Consider the following 12,999-nt stretch of genomic DNA (forward strand, 5'->3'; position numbering starts at 1 on the left):
ACATAATTAATATTTGTCAATTTCTTTGATAAATATAGAAATTTACTAATGTATATGTGTGTAATTAAAAGTGCTTATTAGTTGATTTTTTTAAGCTTTTAGTAAATATGTGATATGCTACATTGCTCACTATTATGTGTAGGAGAAATTTCTCTTATTCTTTTTCTAAAGTCATTCTCTATCGAAGAACTATAAATGAAGAGCAAAATTTTAAAAAAAAAATTTATATGAAACGAATAAGTACACCACCAAGAATCGATAAAGGAAAAAAAAAATAAGGTGTGCGAAACATAAATTGCATTCAGTAAATATAATTTAGGCCAAATAGGTGTACAACCCCTTAAACTTGGCTCCAGTTTCTATTTTGACATCTTAACTAAGCCCATTACCTATTGAACACTTCAACCCAAATCAATGTATGCCTATTAAACACAAAAACTGACATGGCAAGAGAGTTGTATTTTACCCCCCTCTTACGCGCGTGAATTTAATGGGTTTGAGAATGTTTTTTTTTTTTTTAAATCAAAATTGACTTTTTTTTCTAAAGGCCACCCATAACCACCTGATCCCCGACGAATAACGAAAGCAGAAGAAGAACGACAATAAATTTTATTGCCGGAATTAATGGAGATCGCCGGAAAAGTCAGAATTCCGGCCAGGTCTAAAGAGGCTACAAGCAACAGTAATATGTTATCAAGGTTTTAACATTTACACATCAACCACGAAATCAGTAATAGACAGAACACGAATGAATCTCCGATATCACAACGATGGAAGACCAGAAATGGTGATAAATGTCGCCGATTTTAATGGTAGCCCCCGAAATATTAAATGTCCGGTTACTTCTTTCAGTTCTGCTCTTTTATCAGTTAAAACAACAACGAAACAGAATAATAGAGATGAAGGAGGAAAGGAAATGAGCAATGGCCGGTGGTTGCTAGAATCGTCGGATTCTTTTTTGTTTCTTCCCTTTTTTTCTCAACTTGGATTTTTTCTTCTCCAGTTAGCTAAAAGAAGGGATTTTCAACCCAAAAAAGAAAGAAAAAAATTGACATAAATTTCTCCCTTCCCCAAATCTGAAAATCCAAAAACGGTATATGTGTTTTTTCCTTTTGGCAGATGAAAACGGTAGTCTTCTGGTGGTTGAAGAGCCAAGGAGATTGGGGAAGGCAGAGGTGGGTTTCTATGAAAGGGGCTGGTGGGATTCCATAGAATGAAAAAAGAAAGGGGGTGGTTGGGAAGAAGGTGACGGTGGGAGGGGGTGTTTAAAATAAATCTTTTTTTGTTTTCAAAACTTCTTTTTGACTATTTGGACCCAAATGCCACGTGTCTCCCTCTTATTTGTCATTTTGCTAAGTCATTCATGTGTGAATTACATGCACCTTATTGTTTTTACTGGTTATGAGTAAAGTGTTCAATATATCACTTTATATAATATTAAAGTGTTCAATAGGAAAAACGCTAAGTTAAAGTATCAAAATGGAAACTGGAGCCAAGTTTAAGAGGTCGTACACCTATTTGGCCTATAATTTATAGATTGCATTTGCGACTCATGAACTGCATTTTGTCAAATTTGACTTATGAATCAAATAAGACTTATAAATCACACTTATCAATACTTCCTATAAATCGAATTCGGCATATGGAATCTATGGCATGTATAATAATGACTAGCCTCTATTCTTTCTGTTATGATTTATCTAAGTCGCATTCTACAAATGCTTACATATTTATGGTATTCTCTTAAAAACAATATACCACTAGAATTATTGAACCAAAAGTGCACATTTTAGGGGAAATTTCAGAAAACTGCATTGCCAAAAGAAACTATGTCCGCACGTGAATTTAATTTGGAAAAGAAAATTTGAAACACTCTGTTTTAGACTAGTGTTGAAATTGGAGAAAAAATATAAAATAGGGAAAGAGGATCTCGATCTCCATCGAGATTATTTCTTACTCTAGTTAGGTGAGAAACATGTGATAGCCTTGCTGTTCTAGAGGGTACAATATTTTGCACTCGTAAAGATTTTACAGACTTGTGTTTGAAATATAACACTATTGTTGCACTCTTTTCATCGTTAATTGTGATCTAACATTTGATGTTTACTAGCTTAGAATTTTATTTTTCTGTAAACTGCAGAAGCTATCATACTCCCTGTTAATTTCGTGACGAACGAGATAGCATGTGTATGTTAATTTCGAATTTGCATTCTTAGAAATGCAATAAAGTCTAAATATTGGCTAAAATACTCCCTGTACTTGTACCAAATGCTTACTCTCCATAATTATATTAAAAATATATTTGCAAATGATAATAACTTTAAGAATGAAATGTACATTTAGATAATGCAGATTTTGATGAGTAAACTCAATTACAAGCATCTTCCAAATACTGGCATACAACCGCATAGAGGAAAATTGCGGCATGCTCAAGAACTTCCGTTATCCTTGCCAAGGAAAAGAATAGAACACTGCTCTACGGTATCCTCCGGGCTAGTAACTGAAGTAAGCAACAGAAAAGTAAAAAATATATTTAAAGAAGAACCGCAATAAATTTGTAATGTGGTTCTTAGGAATAATCCAAATATGACAAGAATGAATTGAAGAATTATGCTGACCTGTGTGACCAACAGTTCTTTCGGATTCAAAAATTTCGTAGTCATTTCCTCCCTGTTCAGTTATAAAGAAAGACACTCACTCTCAACCAAACTATCCAGAGATTCTAGGACCATGTAACTACTAAAGAAAAGAGCTTCAAGTATATAAGGACATAGTACCTTGTATGTCTTGTCCCCGAAGAAGTGAATTTCGTTAAATTCATCGAGGTATCTCAAGCAATATGTCTTATCCCAGCCTTGAGGGAAAACCTAACACAAGCAAAATTTTCCAAGTTATCCCTTGAGAAGCTACTGTTATGAACTAAAAGACTACTTAGCGCAAGCAAAGACTTGAGCTGCTCACATCAAAACTGATTTGGCCTCCAATAGAAAAGGTGAGATTAAGGTGTACAAATTTTTGGCGGAGCACTGTTACCATTGTTTCACGTATCTTTTGAACCTGGATATATTTTGTTAAGCCATTACTTTAAGAACAATCAAAAAGGAAGAAGCACATCTTAGTAAAATAGCTGCAATCACGATTTGCAGTACCGCAGGAAGCGATTATACTTTTTCTTTTTCTGTGATAAACTAGAATAAGTGTTTATACCTTGTCATACTTTTCAAACTCATCCCTTTCTTCCTGACTACAATTCCTCCCAATGGGTGATACATTTAGCATGCCACTTCGAAACTCGATGAATGTTCCTCTGCAAAAGAGACAGCGACTAAGATTTTTGCCAGAAACAAGCTCACTAAATCTTTCATTATGCTCACCTCTTTATTGGAATATCCAAGTCAGCAATGTAGTGGAGTGTAAAGTTAATAAATTCCTGCACATCATTTTCAGTTCATCAACACATCTTGGTCTTCCACATATGCTATCATTAGTTTAGGCAGGTAAGACTGTAAAATTCCCTCCCGACTTTACACAATAACGTACATTGACCTCTTTAATACTTGGTTCTTATGGAGAAATCATTAAGCGGAAGAAGCAATCACTTACTTTGAGCTTCTCATCGCCAAGAAATGACTTCAAGCTCTGCATAAAGGGGTTCACATCACTTTAAGAAGAAATCGCTTCACAAATGAGCAATTAAAAGAAAGAATATAGCAATGTGTTCCAAAATGGGAACATAGGGACATATCTTGAAGTCATTCCTCAACTCTTGATATTATTATCTACGTAAATGGCAGTTGGTAGACAAAGTTTTCATTTCTATGAAGAAACATACAAACTGGAACTAACAGTTCAGGACTAAACTATAACTTGGGTGAAAAGTTGCAAACTGGGCTTGAGTGACAAATTGCAACTACATTTTATTCTCATGTTAAAAAGTTTCAATAACAAGCTTATGTTTGGACACAAAAGGATTTGGTTAAAATTTGAGGCCAAATACTCCCAAGAGCAAATGAAATCTCAGTTTAAGTATCGAACAAAGGCAAAACATGACATGATATACATAACCTGCATAGGTATCAGTGTCCCCTTCCTCATTAAAGCTTCTATGGTGCAGGCGTAGAGAAAAAGAAGTCATAGTATCCAAAGATATCTTTCGACTTTAACCAAAACCACAATCGAAAGCAAAATTATAAGATTAAATCCAAATCTTTCCCATTACCTGTGTTCCAATAAGCTTCCCATCCTTATGTGCTACAAGGCCATTTTCAGAGAAACAATAATCATAATCTTTTGTAACTGCATACAAAATGTATAAGAGAAGTCAATACACAGAAGAAGTAGGTAACTACCACATCAATCCAAGAGCCGTATTTTCCAATATTTGTTATCCAAGATAATCATGAGAAGAAGTTAAAAGGCACAATAAACACCCATTTTCCTGTTGTCATTTTCCTAGATTAATTGGACATATAGCTTAAGGGTACAGCGTCGAATATATGCATATTTACCATAGAAGTGGGTACAAAAATGAGTTTAATGGATACTCTTTCTAAATATTTGAGATTTTTACTAGGTTGAAAGTGGAATGCATTTTAAGAAGTATAAAACTAAAAACTGCATAAAGTATTGACAGGAACAGATGACATCTAAATGAAAATGGACAGCATATTGGGATGACATAAATGGAAGGGAGAAGTCTTTTAGGATGGAACGAGTAAGCAAAAGAGACTTGGGCAATGGGGAAGGAAAGAAGCTGGAGAGCGCAGGGGCTTTATGATTAATGGCACACCTAAAATGCTTAACGTCAACAACTAAGGTTTCACAAAGAGTGTATTTCTTTCTTTATTCTCTTCTTCTTTTTTTTTTTCCAATTTGAAGGTCCATGTATATTAAACTTTCAGGTGACCTTCATGAGAGTCCTCAAAGACACCCTCAAAGAGACAGGCACATTCTTTTCAGTGGCTAGCCATTTGATTTATTTTGACTGTTTGAATCATGTAAGATACACAGAGTGCCAACAGTTCCAAGTGTGTCAAAGATGGATTGCTTTCCTTGTATTTAGGCTCAAATTTTCCTCTGGAGAAAGAAAGATACTATACAACCAGAGGATGAGGTGATCACATCATGACTGTTTCTCCTTTCTTTTCTGGTCATTTGGGGGATGAAGGGGTAGCAACTTACTACATATGACATATCTACACTTCCATGGGATAGTTCTCATGTGAACACACAAGGACCTCAAAGGACGGAACCAAATTTAGGAGGATAAAACAATTTCATCAGCTTAGATGGAGCCATAACAAAAAGGGTACCTAGTAAAACAAAATCTCCAAATCTAAATTCGTTCAATGTTCTTCCATTAGCCTTTAGGCTGATGCAACCATGGTTCTACTCTTGCACTAATGCTAGGAGGAACTTTAGGTTCAGAGCTACACACATGAGCTCTAGTTGAACTGATGCAGCACATCAACTACAATCCTATCCACAAATTTTCAGGTCATCAACCGTGAATCATTAACTATAAATCTCTCACTGAAATCTGGCTAAACTAACCTGTCTTTCCAAGCTGTTCTGATATCTTGACAAGGTCTGAACCTCCAACAACTCCAACAGTGACAACCTGTAAAGACAAACTTGAAGGATTTTTTTAAAATAACAACTACAAAGAATAAGACTTCTCCACAAGGAGGAAAATAAGGAATATATTACAAAGATCATCTACCTTTCTGAGTTCCCGCATGAACTCCAACATTTCTGGAGTAACTACCTGAAAGTGTGAGGGAAATTCGAAAGAAGAAAATTCAAAATCTTTAAAGGGATGATAAACTTGACTAGGAAGTAAATTGGTTTAAAAAGAAAGAAAAAGAAGGAGCACATCTGAAACATCATGAGAGGGGGACATCTGAAACACTAATGAATTCTAGACAATATTTGTACATGCAAGCAAGAAATCTCATCTCCAATCACGATAAGCAAACATTAGAACATAGTTTAAGTTACAAAACAACAACAACTACTACTACTACTACACTATTACTTGGGGTCAGTTATATGAATCCTCCACATCCATTCTACTCTATAGGATGGAATCAGTTATATGGATCCTCCATATCCATCTTACTCTATTCAGTATCATCTCATACAGTTTTACTTGCAAATGAACAATTTAAGAGAAAACTACAAAGAGCCAATGATACCTTGCGAGGTGCTGTAAGAGTTCCATCCACATCAAACAAAGCAATTAAGCCAGCCTTCCTTACAGCCATTTAGTCTACAACTCTCACTGCATCCAAAGATCTCACTTTTCTACTTCATTTTCCAAATAAAAAAACACAAGGAAAACGAAAAGATCTAAAGATGAATGAAACAATACAAACCATGCGGTAAGAGATATGTATATCACAGTTGGCAAATGCAAAATCGCAATGTATAATGAATCAATCTTTTTGGCTTACCTTAGAAAATTCAGCACTCGATCTCGTTCGCTCTCTCTATCCTCACCGGAAAATTGAAATCCGGTAAGAAAACGGAGTGGCTCCGGCGAGGATTTTATAGCGCTTAGGCGGCAACGGTGACTGACAACTTGGGAAGTTGAGCGGAAGCAGAAAGTAGTTTATAGGTGAGCTGAATAGTCACTGGTTGTTGTGCTATTTGCAAATAAATGAATAGATTAAGGTTTAAGGGTAAATAACAAAATATAAGGATAATGGGTAAATAAAAAATGTAGTGTGCAAAATACAAACATTGGCTAATAAAATTCTTGTTTACTTTGATATTATACATAACTCCATGCATATTTTTGTTTGTCATCTTATTTAGTAGGTAATTAAAAGAGATTATTTACAATAAATGTGGATTAGTAAATAATTCAAAAGGGTCGATATTGTGACAATAATTTTACCCTAGAATACAAACCTCACATTGCCATTTATTAAGTACATAATTGAACTAAGGGTGGAGCTAGCATGCGAAATACGTGTTCGACCGAACTCTTGGTTCAAATATTGTATTTGTTTTAAAAAATTTATTAATATGTACAAATTATTAATTTAGAACCTAGTAACTTAAGCGCACTAAAATTCTGAATCCATAAACTTTAAATCTTGATTCCGACTCTGATTGAACTGCTCATGGATTTCACATTCACATAGAATTGCTTTCTTATATATAGCTAGGCACGCACATCATGGAATCGTTCAATATTGTATCTATAAAATGTGAAAAAAAAATCGACTATGTTTTGTAATGCTTCTTATAACAAACAAAGAAACTGTGTAAATTCGTCCACCAAAACCGACCGAAATCGGTCGAAAATTGATAAAAATCGACCAATTTTCGACCGCTTGTAATTAATCGGAAAAATAATGGTCGCTAACGTGTACCGACCGAAGTAGGTCGGTTTATTCAAAGTGTTGACTAACTGTCAAACTTCAATTACCGATCGATTTCGGTCGGGATTTTTAATAAATAATAATTTTATTTAAATAAATAATTTATTTATAAATTGTAATAAATAAAAAATGTAGAGTGCATGTCACCACCCGAAATTTTCCACCGACGGGACCGTGAAGGCGCATAACATTTCACTTTGCTAGACAAGCCAACGTTAGAGAATCATTAACTAATTTTTTATTACCATTCAGTAATTAATATTAATTAACTAAGATGAAATATATTAAGTGCGGAATATCATAAAATTGTATTAATTACTACCACCCGGATCTGGAGTCACAATTCACGAGCATTCTAGAATTTACTACAAGTAATAGTCTGAAAAAAATACAACTGTCTAAATGAAAGAAAACAGTAGGACATAAAAAGATAGACAGAGACTTTAAGGTATGTGAACGCCGACAGATCTACCTTGAGTCTCCGGACAATGGGTCAATAGCAAATCTCGATCAACCTGAGCCGGTATCAAAATCTGCACATAAAGTGCAGAGTGCAGCATCAGTACAACCGACCCCATGTACTGGTAAGTGTCGAGCCTAACCTCGACGAAGTAGCACCTACAATCAACATATACAATTTAACAGTGTATACGCAAATAACAAGAATGAAGAACTAAATATGAAATGTCGGGAGGGGAGACATACTAAGGGGAATACAGATAAAGAACTACAACAGAATGATCACCGGAGCAGTCAATATACCATGAATCAATAGGAATAATGAATACAGTAAAGAAAAATGCACGGCATTTCCCTTTGTGCTTTTACTCTCAATCTCACCATAAAATTAATAGAAACGGCACGGCATCACCCTTCGTGCTTTTACTCTCATATCATGGCACGGCATCACCCTTCGTGCATTAACACTCACAATATGGCACGACATCACCCTTCGTGCATTAACACTCACAATATGACACGGCATCACCCTTCGTGCATTAACACTCTCCCTTACCATAATGCAATGCATGAATAACAACATGGAGATAGAATAATAAGTACAAACCTTACTTCAACATTTAGTTCCATAATATCAATCTCAACTTTGAAATAAAAACTCAATTATTACCAGAAAATTCCGTAAACATGATAAGAACGATAATTTGAACAGCACCAGTATAACACTTAGCAATTTGGCATAGGAATAAGACAATATAAGAAAAACAGAGAAACATGAAAAACAAGAAAATTGGCGGCGCATAAGTACTCGTCACCTCACATATACGCCGCTCACATGAATTTCACTTAGCAAACAATCTAAGGTTCCTAATTCCCTCAAGTCAGAGTTAGACACAACACTTACTTTGCTCTGAAGGCCACTTAATTCTCAATCACAGCTTTTCCTTTGAAATTCACCTCCAAACCACTCGTATCTATTCAAAAATGACTCAATAATATCAAATTTTGCTAAAGGAATCAATTACATTGCATAAATTTAGATTTTCTAAATTTTTCTCCAAAAAGTCGAAAATCGACCCCGGGCTCGCTTGGTCAAAACCGAGGTTCGGACCAAATTCCATTTACCCATTCACCCCCGAGCCCGAATATATAATTAATTTTGGAATCCGACCTCAAATTGAGGTCTAAATCCCCAAATTTCCGAAATCCCTACTCTCTACCCAAAACCCCTAATTCTACCGTGAAAACCTTAGATTTTTGGTTGAAATCTTGTAAAATGTAGTGAAAGATTGAAAGAAACCAGTTTAGAATCACTTACCTAAGATTTGGGGAAGAGATGGTCTTTGAAAAATCACCTCTTGTGTTTTAGGTCTTGAAAATTTAGGAAGTGAATGAAAATTCCCGTCCAAAAATCATTTTGTTCAGCTGCAGACGTCGCATTTGCGACCTGAGCTTCGCAAATGCGAAGCTCACGATTGCGAAGGGACTATTGCAATTGCGAAGCCTTCACAATCCCACTACCCTTCGCAAATGCGAGGAAAGTATCGCAATTGCGATCACTGACCTCGCAAATGTGGACAAAATATCGTATTTGCGATCTATACCCCTCCCAGACTCCCTTCGCAAATGCGAAGAAAAGTTCGCAATTGCGAACACAGGCTGGCCCAGCTTCTCTTCGCATTTGCGATGAGAAGTTTGCAAATGCGACCTCAACAATGATCGCAAATGCCAACCATGACCTCGCATTTGCGAGGTCTGAGGCCTACAACACAGCTGAAGCACACTAGCTATTTTTTTCTAAGTCCAAATCACTCTGTAACCTATACAAAACTCACCCGAGCCCTCGGGGCTCCAAACCAAACATGCACGCAAGTCAAAAAGCATCATACGAACTTGCTCGCGCGATCAAATAGCCAAAATAATACCTAGAACTACGAATTTAGTACCAAATCAAATGAAATTCTTAAGAACACTATTAAATTTCTATTTTCTCAACTAGACGTCCGAATCACGTCAAATCAACTCCGTTTCTCACCATATTTCACAGACAAGTCTTAAATATCATAATTAACCTGTACCGGGCTCCGAAATCAAAATACAGACCCGATACTAACATTGACAAATATAAATTAATTTTAAAAACAAATAATTTTCAGGTTTTTAAGTTTCATCAAAAATTCATAACTCAAGCTAGGGACCTCCGAATTCAATTTCGGACATACGCCCAGGTCCCATAATTCGATACGGACCTACTGGGACCATTAAAATATGGATACGGGCCCGTTTACCAAATATATTAACCGAAGTCAACTAAAATTAATTTTTAAGGCAAAAATTCTTATTTTCATTAATTTTCAACATAAAAGCTTTCTAGAAACCTGCCCGGACTGTGCACGCAAATCGAGGAGGGTAAAAATGAGATTTTTAAGGCTTAAGAGCATAGATTCGAGTTCTAAAACATAAGATGACCTTTTGGGTCATCACAATGCAAAATACAAACATTGGCTAATAAAATTCTTGTTTACTTTGATATTATACATAACTCCATGCATATTTTTGTTTATCATATTATTTAGTAGGTAATTAAAAGAGATTATTTACAATAAATGTGGATTAGTAAATAATTCAAAAGGGTTGATATTGTGACAATAATTTTACCTTAGAATACAAACCTCACATTGCCATTTATTAAGTACATAATTGAACTCAGGGTGGAGCTAGCATGCGGAATATGTGTTCGACCGAACTCAGTTTTTTGGTTCAAATATTGTATTTGTTTTAAAAAATTTATTAATATGCACAGATTATTAATTTAGAACCTAGTAACTTAAGCGCACTAAAATTCTGAATCCATAAACTTAAAATCTTGATTCCGACTCTGATTGAACTGCTCATGGATTTCACATTCACATGGAAGTGCTTTCTTATATATAGCTAGGCACACACATCATGGAATCGTTCAATATTGCATCTATAAAATGTGGAAAAAAAAATCGACTATGTTTTGTAATGCTTCTTATAACAAACAATGAAACTGTGTAAATTCGTCTACCAAAACTGACCGAAATCGGTCGAAAATTGATAAAAATCGACTAATTTCCGACCGCTTTTAATTATTCGAAAAAATAATGGTCGCTAACGTGTACCGACCAAAGTCGGTCGGTTTATTTAAAGTGTTGACTGACTGTCAAACTTTAATTACCGACCGAAATCGGTCGGTACTAATTAATTTTTTTTTAATTTTTAAATACCGACCGAAATCGATCAGTATTTTAAATAAATAATAATTTTATTTATTGATAAATCATAGTATTGTAGTACAGGTTTGTAACTTTATCTAAGAGCTAGCTTGGGATTAAACTACATATATTATCTAGCAAATATATCCTTTAACTAACAGAAATTGATAGTATCGAGATTGACATCTTCCGGGGAAGCCCACAAAGTAGCATGTTGATGGTCTTCGACTTGGTATTCCATATTCTCTTGATCATCCTTTGCTATAATATCATTCGACATTATTATTCCATTGTCTTCAGTTTGAACATCTTCTGATTGCATAACGGAATCAATATATTCTTCAAGTAAATGGACTTGGCCTTCATCTCCCTGATCTACGCAATATTGAACATTCTCATCATCCACGCCATTAACAATATCCTCTGGGGAGCCCAACAAACCAAGTACATGGTCTCTAACTTGATCTCCCTCTACGTATTGGATAATATTATTCTCTTGATCATCCTTTGCTATAGTACCACTCGATCTTATTCCATTGTCTTCAACTTGAACATCTTCTTGCAGCACGGACTTGATAAATTCTTCAATTTCTCTCATCTTCTCATCATTAACTACCTCCTCAATATTGTTTCCATTTTTCTTGTCACCAGGTTTGCCTTTCTTCTTGATCTTACAAATTACGAAACCTTTGTTCTTAGTCTCCCTAGCAACGAGATAACGATCAAACAAAGAGTACTCAGTCATCAACCACTCGCCATTCACGTTGTTTGACGATTTATTAGCGGGGATGTACTTCAAACTTTTCACGTAGCCCATGAGTCTCCCTTTATCATCAAACACATCTCGACCTTTGTTTTGAAGCTTCCAAGTGCCCTTCCCAACAGTTCTTGAAACTCTTTTCCACGTAGGTTTCTCTTTCTTTTGCGGAGTTATGAAGTAACGAGTGTTGTTGTTGTTGTTGTTTCCCCTATCATAAGCTTCGAAAATCTGCCATGGCTCCTTGTCGGCGTAGAGATCCGCCACTTGCATGAGTTCATTCTGAAAGGGAAGTGGCTCGTCTCTCACAAACCCTACTAGATACTTGAGCACTTCCCTGCCCGTCGGATGAAAGCGATGACCCATCGAACGAGAAAAACACTTAGCCTGAGAATACTCCATTAACAGTAGTACTGACGCGAAGAAACAAGCTAAAATATTGTTATCTGACGAATATATGAGTAAGAAAGAAATAGTAGACTGGCGAAAACCCTAGTACGTACGTTGTTACTGATGATCGATCAACAACGGATACAGTTACTAGCTATGAATTGATGGTTGAGTTTTGAGGTACTCTATATTTATAGCTATATGGGGCGTGGAATTGAATATATAGCGTATTTTTCAATGCATGATTTATTTCCTTATTTCTTTTAGGGTTTTACGTGGAAGTTGTTGATTGGATGGGATATGTGGAGAAGGATCGTGATGCCATATATACTTTCCTTACTTTATGATATTTTCCCGTCTTTTTCTTTATAACTAGCATATATAATTACTTAAATGTACTAGCTTTTCTTATTTCCTTTATCTATTTTGTGGCTCGTCCACTATTTTTTTTTTTTTTTGGAATGTGATATTATAGAGTGTATTACTCAAATGGTCACCCAACTACTTGAAATTATCTACTAAAGTCATTTTTCTTTCGTTTGTAACAGAAAAGTCATTTAATTATGCCGATAGCAATCAAAAGATCACTCAACTAGATTTTTCAAACTTTTGATTGCCAAATACTCATTTTACCCTCTAAATTATCAACTTTTGTCTTCTTCTTTTTTACTTTAAATATTATAATTTTTTAATTTACATTGTGGACTTACTTATAGAACAAATTAATTGTATTATAAAGTTAAAAAAAACAAAAATAGTACTT

The 12,999-nt window shown here is 35.2% G+C and overlaps 2 protein-coding genes across 3 annotated transcripts; both read right to left on the reverse strand.

Annotated features, from left to right (window-relative positions):
* Positions 1 to 2,259: 2,259 nt before the first annotated feature.
* Positions 2,260 to 6,667, reverse strand: LOC138891383 (phosphomannomutase-like). Of its 2 annotated transcripts, XM_070182608.1 has the most exons (12): positions 6,456 to 6,667; positions 6,198 to 6,283; positions 5,723 to 5,767; positions 5,554 to 5,620; positions 4,220 to 4,296; positions 3,604 to 3,639; positions 3,375 to 3,430; positions 3,208 to 3,307; positions 2,962 to 3,057; positions 2,778 to 2,867; positions 2,619 to 2,670; positions 2,260 to 2,500 (listed from the first exon to the last, which is right to left on the reverse strand). In XM_070182608.1, exons 2-12 carry the CDS (start codon positions 6,264 to 6,266, stop codon positions 2,430 to 2,432), a joined length of 759 nt encoding a protein of 252 aa, XP_070038709.1. In that variant the 5' UTR covers positions 6,267 to 6,283; positions 6,456 to 6,667; the 3' UTR covers positions 2,260 to 2,429. The 2 variants fall into 2 exon arrangements, with proteins under 2 accessions (XP_070038709.1, XP_070038712.1); XM_070182611.1 differs by lacking the exon at positions 2,962 to 3,057 and having other exon boundaries at positions 6,456 to 6,587.
* A 4,509-nt stretch (positions 6,668 to 11,176) lies between these two features.
* On the reverse strand, positions 11,177 to 12,999 carry LOC138896936 (NAC domain-containing protein 53-like). Its single transcript, XM_070182614.1, has one exon. The coding sequence runs from the start codon at positions 12,246 to 12,248 to the stop codon at positions 11,244 to 11,246; it is 1,005 nt and encodes a 334-aa protein (XP_070038715.1). The 5' UTR covers positions 12,249 to 12,999; the 3' UTR covers positions 11,177 to 11,243.

The sequence above is a fragment of the Nicotiana tomentosiformis genome, chromosome 1, assembly GCF_000390325.3.
Source record: "Nicotiana tomentosiformis chromosome 1, ASM39032v3, whole genome shotgun sequence".
In the NCBI taxonomy this organism is placed as follows: Eukaryota; Viridiplantae; Streptophyta; class Magnoliopsida; order Solanales; family Solanaceae; genus Nicotiana; species Nicotiana tomentosiformis.